Source organism: Camelus dromedarius, chromosome 7, assembly GCF_036321535.1.
Source record: "Camelus dromedarius isolate mCamDro1 chromosome 7, mCamDro1.pat, whole genome shotgun sequence".
Classification (NCBI taxonomy): domain Eukaryota; kingdom Metazoa; phylum Chordata; class Mammalia; order Artiodactyla; family Camelidae; genus Camelus; species Camelus dromedarius.
This window is the reverse complement of record NC_087442.1, coordinates 46,941,881-46,954,727: the sequence shown is the minus strand read 5'-3', so window position 1 is coordinate 46,954,727 and position 12,847 is coordinate 46,941,881. Positions and strand designations below refer to the sequence as shown.

The window sequence follows — 12,847 nt, the reverse complement described above, 5'->3', positions numbered from 1 at the left end:
AGATTTAGGCTTATCTGTAATCCATCTCTCCTTCCATTCCCAGTCACATCGAACAGCAGGTCAGGTACTTCCATTATCTCTCACCCAAGTAAACCAAATATTCTGCTTCTGGGGTCTCCTTGCCTAGAGTTCAGTCTCTGTGCTACTTTCAGATCAACCTTCCTGAGGGACAACTCAAATCATATCCAACTCCTGCACAAAAACTTTCAAAGAATCCCTAGTGTCGTCTCAGTTCAGTCCAAACTCTTCAATCTGAAAGTCAACGTCCTTTCCAATCTGGTCCCACCTTCCTTTCTGTATCAGTGTCTCACGGCTTCCTTACAAATACCTTCCACTCTGGCCAAACTGGACGAGGTTCATTTCTCTGACCACACTCTCTCTGCCTCCAATGCGCTCTTCTACGTCTTTCCTCTGGTGAGTTTGACCTCCATGGAGAGTGTGCTCTCTTGAATTCTTACCCAGAATTCAAATGTAGCTTCAGATGCTACTCTGTTCCAAATGTTGTTCTAATCTATCTTTCCCACGTCTTTGGCATAAAGCTTCCCTTCCTCTAAAGCCCCCAACAGAATTTCATCTCATAATAGAGCACCCTTCCCCTTGTTCTATTTTGCAAATTAACCATTTGAGTTATAGAAAGTATCCTCCCAGCAGACAGTAAAGTCCTGGAAAGCAGGGCTTTGAGTGTAGGCTTACTGTAATTTCCCCACAATATCCTCCATGGATGTGCATATATAATGAGTGATCAATACATATTTCCTGAATATATTACACTGACATGTACTCAAAACTGTTTGATATAAAAACTACTTTGACAAGTAAAGGAGGAAAAAAATGAGAAGACTAGGAGGTAAAAGGAACTGGAAAATATTTTGGTTCTGTTGGGAAGCTGTCCCAAGAGTAGTCTTAGGATGTTAATTTGGCATTTTAAGAGATGCTCCCGGGAAATTACTAAAATACCATTCTACCAGCATTTATTGAGTCACTGCTATTTACCAAGTTCAGTACCAGGCACCCCAGGCACAGTGATTGATTAGAAACGGTCCCCATCCTCTGGAAGCTAACACAGCCCAATGCAAGAATCCTATATAAAAAGGTAAGTTTAATCAGCATAATGAAGAAGTTTTAAAAAAGGGCAAAAAACATGTGTGCACCATGGTAGGGGGTGGTTGTGGTAGGGAGTAGTTGACCTTGCATTTGAAAGTCAGGGATGATTTCAAGAAGGAAACAATATTGGTCTTGAAAAATCACAACAATTTGCTGGGTGGAAGTGGCCATTCTAGGCAGAGCCAACAACACACGTCCGGGCTTCGATAACGGCATGCAAGGGAAAGGGACAGCCACTTAGAGTGACTGCAGCGTGGGGTGAGGCGCAGAGGTCGGGGAGACCAGATGGTGCAGAGCCTGCTAAGGAGTTTGCAAAGTTCATACTCTGGGCATGAACGAGCCAAGAGCAGAATCTTGGAACGCATCTGATTTTCAATGATTCTCATTCACTGCTACTTCCCCCATTTCCCTAACCTACTGTAGCTCACCTGGCCACTTTGTAATTTACTTGCATGATGGCCCCATCACACGTGCACTGCCTGCTTTTGTCTATAGCAAAGAGCAGAGTGCTTCAGCTTCAGTCTGGTATTCTGACATTTACTTTAAGATATACATACTTCAAAGGCAAAGACAGAAATATTCAGAAACAGACCTTTTCAATCACTTGGTCACTTAAGTCAATATTATACTTTTGCATCCCAACTCTTCTTATAATTGCAAGAAAAAAAGGCTCAGGAGAGGAGAGGAACTGCATTTTTTACCACTAGAAACTCACTGAGCGGCAATTTTGATGAATTTTTTCACCAGCTGCACTCGCTTGCCCAGCTGGCTGCAGAGCAGAATCTCCGTGGCCACCCAGAGCTGGACTTCATTGCATCTCTGCAGCAGAAAGCTGAGGTTCATTGTGTGCTCCCCGCCTCCTTGTCTGCTGAATGTGAAGTAGATCAGCTCTTGCTGAAAGAAAGTATATTTATGCCAGCAGCATTTATTTTTATAGCACAAAGTCAAGTTGATTCAAAATTCAGTCCATTTTTAAGAGCTATGGCAGGTAGCCACTCTCATACCATGATATGTTATGAGAACATAGCAAACAGCAATATATTAAATTCAAGACAATTTATCTTGACTTTAGAAATGCCCTATTGAATAATGTTCACATAGTGAACTTATATAAATATGTGAAATTTTTTAGAATGTAAGAATGATGTGTTTCATGAAAATCTAAGGCATTCTAAAGTTTAAGTCATAAAGTTAAGTCAAATCCAAGCTTCCCAAACTCGTTATATAGGCAACTTCAAATGAAAATGAGTATCACTAGCATTTGTTAAGATGCACATTAGACCCTCACATTTCAGTGTGAATCAGAATCACATGAAGGCCTGTTAATGCACAGACTGCTGCGCCCCAACCCCCAAATATTCTGAGTCAGTAGGTCTGTGGGCTGGCCTAAATCTGCATTTCTAACAAGTCCTCAGGTGTGCTGATGCTGGTCTGGGTACCCATTCTTTGAGAACCACTAATAGAAGACACTGTCAAACCATAATCCAAAAGAGAGTGCGATTAGGACAAGACACAAAATTTACAAAATTGAGTTAGACCAGTAACTATTGATATAGACTGGTCATATGCAAAGCAATGGAAGAAATTTGTTTCTAACTGGATGGGTAGGAGGTGTATGTGTGTGCAGGTGTGTGTTTTACAGGAGTAACTGACATTCTCCCACTGCATAAGCAGGGACACATCCTACTCTATTAACATTTCCAAAGTCACAAGTCATTTAGCTTGAATGAGTTCACTACTTGCTCCAATGTAGATCATCACGCTGGAATATTTCTGAGGAGAAAATATGAGGATATTTAAAAGACATTCCAAAATAAAAGTGAAGCTTGGGGTTCCCTAAGTTGGGCATGAGTTCCTTCTTCAGAAGGAAAGGCCTTTTATAATGAAATATTTCATGACACAGCAAAGCAACCTCAACACACTGTAGCACAGAAGCACCTCACTTCTCATCTCCTGATTCCTGTGAGGCTTTCCACCGGCCATGGTGATTCATTAATTGTCAATAGCATTTTGTACCTCACCCATTGTTTTATAAGTATTTAAGCTGTCCTCGGGGAGAGGGTGATGGACATGAAAATTTGAAATACACCTCAAAATTTTCAAGAAAGTACTTGAAGTCTTGCAGCATAGTCTAAATTTATGGAATGTTCTTAAGAATGGGTATGTATGTGTAAGTATATACAAAATGTGACTCATATAAGTACTGTAAAGGTCCTGGAAAAAATTAAAATATCATTATCAAAGGTCTCCAATGTACAATGTTTCTTCAACCCCATTAGAGCTTTATCTACATATAAATATATACAAATGCAAATGTTTTCAAACAAAAAAAATACAGCATATGTATACTACATCACACAAACATACAATTGTATTAGGTGCAAATGAAGTATGATCATGCCTTCTGATTTTCCTAGTTTGGGGTCAGTCTTTCAATGTATTTTTGGGCTGTAGTATCCTAGATTATGGATCTTTTTAAAACCTAGTCATGCACAAATATTCTTCAAAAAGAATTCACAGTTAAAATCGCACTAGCTTATTTTATTGTTCCATTCTTTACTTACCTCGTGAATTGAATTGAAGAGGCTCCAGTCAAAATTCATTAATTCCAGAGCAAGATCCCAGGTGTTCATTCCCAAAATCCTAACCGACCTTTGCTGTGATTCCTCATTGTCTGCAAATGGGTTCTAAACAGACAGAGGCAAAAGGGTCCTCAGTAAATTCCCAAACGTTTGGCACTGAATTGTCTGGCCACAGAAAGGCACCAGAGGCCCACTTAAAGAAGCAATCTTGTCTGAGTGCACTTACCATTTTCCCTGGTCTGTTCGCCTTCAGTGAGTTATAGTCAATTTAGGAAACGGACTTGGAAGCAGTAGAATGTGATCAATGATACTTCACTGAGCCGCCCCTCCCCCCGACATACACATACACATGCACGCACGCACACACACACACACACACACACATATGTGCACATACAAATCTGATTATAAAACACTGCCCCAGCAGACAGCATAATGAAAGCTAAAGCCCTGAAGTCACTGCGGCTTCTGGTAAGAATTAATGTGTCAGCAGGGTTAGTATAAAAACAAACAAAAGAAATGTCACGGTGCACTTCAATAAGGACAGACATGGCTTTTACAGAAAATATGTTTAACAAGTCTCATCCCAGACACACATTTACAAATTTGATTAAAATGCCCATGGAAAGCAAAAAAAAAAATTTTTTTTAAATAGAAAATAAAAAATAATAGTGACTTCATTTATACCCCATGGTGGATGATTATTTTAAAGTATCAATTACTTTCCCTGTACAAATAGCTATGAGTTTGCTAATAATAGTATGTCCTTAAAATCTGGCATAAAATTATTGAACGCTACCACAAATGTAAATCTATTGTCACCGTGAAATATATTAAAAATTATTTGCAGGAGGGGTGGGAATAGTTCAGTGGTAGAGCATGTGCTTAGAATGCATGAGGTCCTGGGTTCAATCCCCAGTACCTCCATTAAAAATTTTTTTAAAATAAAAATTATGTGGCATCTTTTTAAAATATTTGATATTTTCTAATAAAGATATAAATTCTCCCATTTGAAGGGTTGGACTTGAATAGTTTATGATGTTAAAACAGTTCTTGGCTTGGAAGAAAGAGAAAGGGACTGCAAAAATAAAGGCCATAGCAGGATGAAGGGAATACTGTAGATTCCAAATATTAACCTCTATTTCTTGAAGTGCTAAAAAAATTATTTGCTATAAGTTTCCACAAGAGATTCAATGTAGTTCCCTGTGCTATACAGTATAAATTCGTTGTTTATCTATTTATATATATTAGTTAGTATCTGCAAATCTCATGTATGACTGAAGCATTATACTGTGCACCAGAAATTGACACATTGTAAACTATACTTCAGTAAAAATATATATACAAAAAAGTGAAAATTAAGTATTCAGTATTGAATCCAAAAAAAAGAAGAAAAATAAATTATCCACATTTTCAAATTTTTATGTTTATGAAAAGGTTTCCTAATTTTAAAAAATGACAAGATTTTCACAAGCTTTTCCACAAGAGACTTGATTCTCTTCAGAGCAGGTCAAGGCATAAACCATCCCTGTGTCCCCAGAGTGGGATACAGGGTGGATCGAGCTCAGTAAGGTTGTAAAGAATGAATTCAGTGCAAACACTGAGGCGCTGAGGTGTGGGAAAGCCTCCCAGGTTCCTCAGAGATTGGTCTGGGTACACTGGGACCAGATGGACCCACGCTGCACCCCAGACATTCAAAAAGCCCTGAGTTGAAGTAGGGGAAGACGGCGGAGTAGAAGGACGCTCGCAGGTCACCCTCTCCCACAAATACACCAAGACCCACATCTACAGACCCACTCAGCCAACCAGAGCACCTGTGGAACTCCGACAGAACATCGCCCTCTTCAAAACATAAAGACGCCAAAAATCTGGTAGGAGAAAAGGAAAAAAGAAAGAACAAAAGGCAAAGCAGCGCGGGACGGGTCCCGTGGGGAGGGAGCGGCAAAGGAGGACTGGTGCTCACTCGCTGGGTCTCCCCTCTCCAACTGAGAGGCCAGCGGGACGGAGGGGGAGCCTCTGAGGCTCGGATCTGTACAGAGCAGCCCTTGACTAACAGAACTAAGTTAAACGGGCACAGAGCGTCCCCCCGACACCCAGCCTGAGATGCGGGCCGGCAGCGGCGGGCAGGGCCAGGCTGCACAAGCCCGGCGGAGGACGGAAGTGGCTGCACGGAGGCAGCCCCGGGGGAACGCAAGGGGCTGCGCGCCGTGGCTGTGGGTGCACAGGGCAGAACAACCTGGGCCCTCCATAAAACAGCAAGGTTGATGTGCTCTTCGGGGAAGGGTGCACACCCCCATCTCTGAAAACCCGCGGAAAGTTTTCGGAGGAAGAGAGGTGGGGCTCAGGCACAGCCACCATATCCTCCGCGCTGAGCACTCAGACGGGGGCGGGGGCGAAACCTGCATCCACACCGAAGGGCTTAGCAGCCTCAAAGGCCAGACTGAGACTGGCCTGCAGCCCGGGGCAGATAGGATCCTTCCATCCTGGTCCCTCAGAGAACTTGCTCCACAAAGACAAACAAGGAGCTGGGTTTTGGCTCGGAGCAGGGACAGGGCTGTCCCTCGGTCTTCCCGGAGCCCACCTACGGAGCGCCGAACAGGGCGGAGCGCGAAGCCGCACAGAGAGCGGAAATACGTTGGCACAGGTAGAGGGAGAGCGCCCCCTCCCCCCCCACCCCCCACCCCCGCCTTTGGGCAGGAACACAGCCCCTGACCGAGGTGCTGGGAGGGGGCACGACCTGCCCTCCTACCCGGCCAGTCTGCAACATCTGACTGCGGCATCCGGAGGGGCAAGCGACCCGCCCGCCCACAGCAGAGAGCTGCACCTGACCCAGTGTTAGGAGGAGGCGCGATCAGCTTGCCGACAGGTGCTGGGAGCAGCACAGAAGAGGGCGCCAACGGAGGGCCTCTGAAAACAGCAAGCTGAGCTTCCAAAACAGGACGAAGACAAAAAGACTTCACATTAAAAGCACACAGACTCCAGGAGAACACCGACAACCCCCCCCCCTTTTTTTTTAAATCTGTTTTTACCTGTTCTATTTTCTATTACTCTCTTAAATTTTACTTCTTAATTCATTTCTATTTCTCTTGGGTTTTGATGTCCTGCTATTGATTAGACACAGGTTTCAAATACATCTATTCATCTCCCCCCCCTTTTTTTGTAAAGGTTTCAAAAGGACGTCTCAACCCGATTAATACTCTGCTTCAACTCACTCTTCTATTATTCATTATACACTGTTTTCAAACCCTCTTTCTCCCTTCTTTTAAAATTCTTTCTCTCTCTTTTTTTTTTTTCTTTTTTCCCTAAGTTCTATTCCTAAATACGCATCAGATAGATAAAATCCTTAAGGACCAAAATAAACAACTGATACTCCATAAACCACAGTGCCAAAGACGTATGAGCAAGATGAAGAAGCAGAAAAACCTTTCCCAATTAAAAGAACAAGAGAAATCCCCTGAAAGAAAGATCAACGAAATAGACATCGGTAGCCTACTAGATCAAGATTTCAAAAAAGGAGTGATCGAATTGCTGAAGGAATTAAAAGAGATAGTGTTTAGAGATATAAAATATGTCAAAAATGAAATTGAAGCTATAAAGAAGAGCCAAGTAGAATGGGTAAACTCATTGACAGAGATGAGGAATGATCTAATAGCTGTGCAAAGCCGACTAGATAATGCAGAGGAACGAATTAGTGATCTAGAAGACAGGGCAATAGAAAGCACCCATTCAGAAGAACTACAAGAGAAGCAAATAAAAAATAATGAAAATAGCATAAGGGACCTATGGGATAATATAAAGCGTCCCAATCTTCACATAATAGGGGTCCCAGAAGGAGAAGAAAGATCAAAGGGGATTGAAAAGGTTTTTGAAGAAATCATGACTGAAAACTTCCCAAACTTAAAGAAGGAATCAGATATCCAAGTACAGGAAGCTCAGAGGGTCCCAAACAGGAAGAACCCAAATAGACCCACACCAAGACATATCATAATCAAGATGGCCAGAGTCAAGGATAAAGAAAGGATTCTAAAGGCAGCAAGAGAAAAGCAAAGAGTAAGTTACAAGGGAACCCCCATAAGGCTCTCAGCTGATTTCTCTACACAAACACTACAGGCCAGAAGGGAGTGGCAAGATATATTCAAAGCCCTGAATGAAAAAACGATGCAGCCTAGGATCCTTCATCCAGCAAGGCTATCCTTGAGGATAGAAGGAGAAATAAAGAGTTTCACAGACAAAAAAAAGCTGCAGGAGTTTAGCAACACTAAACCCATGCTAAAAGAAATATTGAAAGGGCTATTCTAAATAGAAAAGCAGCAGGATGCTACAGAAATGAGAAACACACAACTGGAAAGGTGATAACTCATGAATTACAAATAAAGTAAACATGAAATTATAAAAGAAGACATACAAATCACTGAGAGTGGGAGAGGGAGGCAGGGAAACATAGAATATTTTTTTCTTTCTTTTTAAAATTTTTTTAACAGTAGGATGGGTTTGAGATCATGTTACTATCAGTTTAATAAAAACAGTTATAGTAATGGGTTGACGGATTTACAAAAAAGGGTAACCACAAGCCAAAAATTTACAAAGGAGTCACAAAAATTAAATAAAATCCATGATAATACAAAGGAAAATTACCAAACCACAAAAGGAAGAAGAAAGGAACAAAGAGGATATACCAATTCAACTGCAAAGATAAGTTCAAAATGGCAATAAACACACATCTATCATTAATTACTGTAAATGTTAATGGACTAAATGCGCCAGTCAAAAGACACAGAGTGGCAGACTGGATAATAAAGCAAGAACCTTCAATATGCTGCATACAAGAGACCCACTTTAGGGAGAAGGACACATATAGATTGAGAGTGAAAGGATGGAAAAGGATATTCCATGCAAATGGAAAAGCCAAAAAAGCAGGTGTTGCAGTACTGATTTCAGACAAAATAGACTTTAAAACAAAGGCCATAAAGAAAGATAAAGAAGGACATTTAATAATGATTAAAGGAGTGATACAAGATGAGGATATTACACTCGTGAATATATATGCACCCAATATAGGAGCACCTAAGTACATACAAGAATTACTAACAGAGATAAAGGGGGATATTGATGGGAATACAATCATAGTTGGAGATTTTAACACTGCATTAACATCACTAGACAGATCTTCCAGACAGAAAATAAACAAGGCAACAGAGAAATTAAATACTACAATAGAAAAACTAGATTTGGTGGATATTTTCAGAGCATTACACCCCCAAAAAATAGGATATACATTCTTTTCAAGTGCACATGGAACATCTTCCAGGATCGATCGTGTACTTGGGCACAAAAGAAACCTCAACAATTTTAAGAAGATAGAAATTATCTCAAGCATCTTTACTGACCACGATGCCATAAAACTGGAAATCAACAACAGAGAAACAAAGGAGAAAAAAAGGAAAGCATGGAGATTAAACAATATGTTATTGAAAAAACAATGGATCAATGAGGAAATCAAAGCTGAAATTAAAAAATACCTTGAGACAAATGATAATGAAAGCACAACCACTCAAAACCTATGGGACACAGCAAAGGCAGTGCTAAGAGGGAAGTTTATAGCGATACAGGCCTTCCTCAAAAAAGAACAATCTCAAATAAACAATTTAACCCACCACCTGAATGAATTAGAAAAAGAAGAACAAAAAGCCCCAAAAAGCAGCAGAAGGAAGGGAATAATAAAGATCAGAGAGGAATTAAATACAATAGAGATTAACAACACCATAGAAAAAATCAACCAAACCAAAAGCTGGTTTTTTGAAAAAGTAAATAAAATCGACAAACCTCTGGCCAAACTCACAAAGAAGAAAAAAGAGAGAGCACAAATTAGCAAAATAAGAAAGGAAAATGGAGAAATTACAACAAACAAAATAGAAATACAGAATATCATACGAGAATATTATGAAAAACTATATGGAACCAAACTGGATAACCTAGAGGAGATGGATAAGTTTCTGGAAACATAGTGTCCACCAAAACTGAATCAAGAAGAATCTGAACACTTGAACAATCCGATCACTAGAAAGGAAATAGAAATAGCAATTAAAAACCTCCCTACAAATAAAAGTCCAGGACCGGACGGCTTCACCGGGGAATTCTACCAAACATACAAAGAAGAACTCATACCAGTCCTTCTCAAACTCTTCCAGACGATTGAAAAGGAGGGAATACTCCCAAACTCATTCTATGAAGCCACCATCACCCTGATACCAAAATCAGGCAAAGACACTACAAAAAAAGAGAATTACAGGCCAGTATCACTGATGAACATAGACGCCAAAATCCTCACCAAAATTTTAGCAAACAGAATCCAACAACATATAAAAAAGATTATACATCATGACCAAGTGGGGTTCCTCCCAGGGACACAAGGCTGGTTCAATATACGCAAATCAATCAGTGTAATACATCACATCAAGAAGAGAAAGGACAAAAACCACATGATCATCTCAATCGATGCAGAAAAAGCATTTGATAAAATTCAACACCCATTTATGATAAAAACTCTCGCCAAAGTGGGTATAGAGGGAACGTATCTCAACATAATAAAAGCTGTATATGACAAACCTATAGCCAGCATAGTACTCAAAGGTGAAAAACTCAAAAGCTTCCCACTAAAATCTGGGACAAGACAAGGATGCGCACTATCACCACTCCTATTCAACATAGTCCTGGAAGTCCTAGCCACAGCAGTCAGGCAAGAGAAAGAAATAAAAGGGATCCAAATTGGAAAAGAAGAGGTAAAAGTGTCATTATATGCTGATGACATGTTACTATATATAGAAAACCCTAAAAGGTCCACACAAAAGCTACTAGAGCTGATTGAAGAATTCAGCAAGGTAGCAGGTTACAAAATTAACGTTCAGAAATCAGTTGCATTTCTTTACACTAACGATAAATCAACAGAAGAAGAAAGTAAAGAAACAATCCCCTTTAAAATAGCACCCAAAGTAATAAAATATCTGGGAATAAATCTAACCAAGGAGGTGAAAGAATTATACACAGAAAACTATAAACCATTGATGAAGGAAATTAAAGAAGACTTTAAAAAATAGAAAGATATTCCATGCTCTTGGATTGGAAGAATCAATATTGTTAAAATGGTCACACTGCCCAAGGCAATCTACAGATTTAATGCAATCCCTATCCAATTACCCAGGACATATTTCACAGAACTAGAACAAATCATAATAAAATTCATATGGAACCATCAAAGACCTAGAATTGCCAAAGCATTACTGAAGAGAAAGAAAGAGGCTGGAGGAATAACTCTCCCAGACTTCAGACAATACTATAGAGCTACAGTCATCAAGACAGCATGGTATTGGTACCAAAACAGACATATAGACCAATGGAACAGAATAGAGAGCCCAGAAATGAACCCACAAACTTTTGGTCAACTCATCTTTGACAAAGGAGGCAAGAATATACATTGGAATAAAGACAGTCTCTTCAGCAAATGGTGTTGGGAAAACTGGACAGCACCATGTAAAACAATGAAGCTAGAACACTCCCTTACACCATAGACAAAAATCAACTCAAAATGGATTAAAGACTTAAACATAAGACAAGATACAATAAACCTCCTAGAGGAAAACATAGGCAAAACATTACCTGACATACATTTCAAAAATTTTCTCCTAGAAGAAATAAAAGCAAGAATAAACAAATGGGACCTAATGAAACTTAGAAGCTTCTGCACAGCAAAGGAAACCAGAAATAAAACAAGAAGAAAACCTACGGCATGGGAGAAAATTTTTGCAAGTGAAACCGACAAAGGCTTGATCTCCAGAATATATAAGCAGCTCATACGACTCAATAAGAAAAAAATAAACAACCCAATCCAAAAATGGGCAGAAGACCTAAACAAGCAATTCTCCAAGGAAGGCATACAAATGATCAAAAAGCACATGAAAAAAATGCTCCATATCACTAATTATCAGAGAAATGTAAATCAAAACTACAATGAGGTATCACCTCACACCAGTCAGAATGGCCATCATTCAAAAATCCACAAATGACAAATGCTGGAGAGGCTGTGGAGAAAGGGGAACCCTCCTACACTGCTGGTGGGAACGCAGTTTGGTGCAGCCACTGTGGAAAACAGTGTGGAGATTCCTCAAAAGACTAGGAATAGACTTACCATATGACCCAGGAATCCCACTCCTGGGCTTGTATCCAGAAGGAAATCTACTTCAGGATGACACCTGCACCCCAATGTTCATAGCAGCACTATTTACAATAGCCAAAACATGGAAACAGCCTAAATGTCCATCAACAGGTGACTGGATAAAGAAGAAGTGGTATATTTATACAATGGAATACTACTCAGCCATAAAAACTGACAACATAATGCCATTTGCAGCAACATGGATGCTCCTGGAGAATGTCATTCTAAGTGAAGTAAGCCAGAAAGAGAAAGAAAAATACCATATGAGATCGCTCATATGTGGAATCTAAAAAACAAAAACAAACAAACAAAAACAAAGCGTAAATACAGGACAGAAATAGACTCACAGACAGAGAATACAGACTTGTGGTTACCAGGGGGGTGGAGGGTGGGAAGGGATAGACTGGGATTTCAAAATTGTAGAATAGACTACACTGTATAGCACAGGGAAATATACACAAAATGTTATGATAACTCACAGAGGAAAAAATGTGACAATGAGTGTGTATATGTCCATGAATAACTGAAAAATTGTGCTGAACACTGGAATTTGACACAACATTGTAAAATGATTATAAATCAATAAAAAATGTTAAAAAAAAAAAAAGCCCCGAGTTGGGACATAACACTGACCTTCGCTTACTGATTTGGAGGTGAAGGATATTTTCACATGGCTCTTTACCCCTCCTACTTTCTCCCTTAATGCGCCCCTGCCCCTGGCACTGCCCTCTAGTTATTCAAGGCAGACCATCACCCTCTCCAAGAATCACTGTCTGTGTCTCTATTCTTTTCATACAGGGCCATGACTCCTAATTTCCAAGATGAATTTAGGCACAAGTATAGTGGATATGAGGGATTTCTCACATTACCCTTCCCTTATAATGTTCCATTTTGACTGAAATCTTTTGGAGATAAAATACATAAACTATAATTCCATCAGGGAAGTTTTAAG

General features: G+C 39.9%; 1 protein-coding gene across 4 annotated transcripts in view; it reads right to left on the bottom strand.

The window, feature by feature from the left end:
* The window catches only part of RAPGEF5 (Rap guanine nucleotide exchange factor 5), a 241,542-nt gene that overhangs the window by 24,630 nt on the left and 204,065 nt on the right, over nucleotides 1-12,847 (bottom strand). For all 4 annotated transcript variants that reach the window (XM_031455033.2, XM_064487511.1, XM_064487513.1 and 1 more), the window contains exons 19-20: nucleotides 3,669-3,791; nucleotides 1,820-1,998 (exon numbers count right to left, since the gene is read on the bottom strand). In XM_031455033.2, the coding sequence (XP_031310893.1) occupies nucleotides 1,820-1,998; nucleotides 3,669-3,791 (302 nt within the window). The remainder of the gene's footprint in view (nucleotides 1-1,819; nucleotides 1,999-3,668; nucleotides 3,792-12,847) is intronic.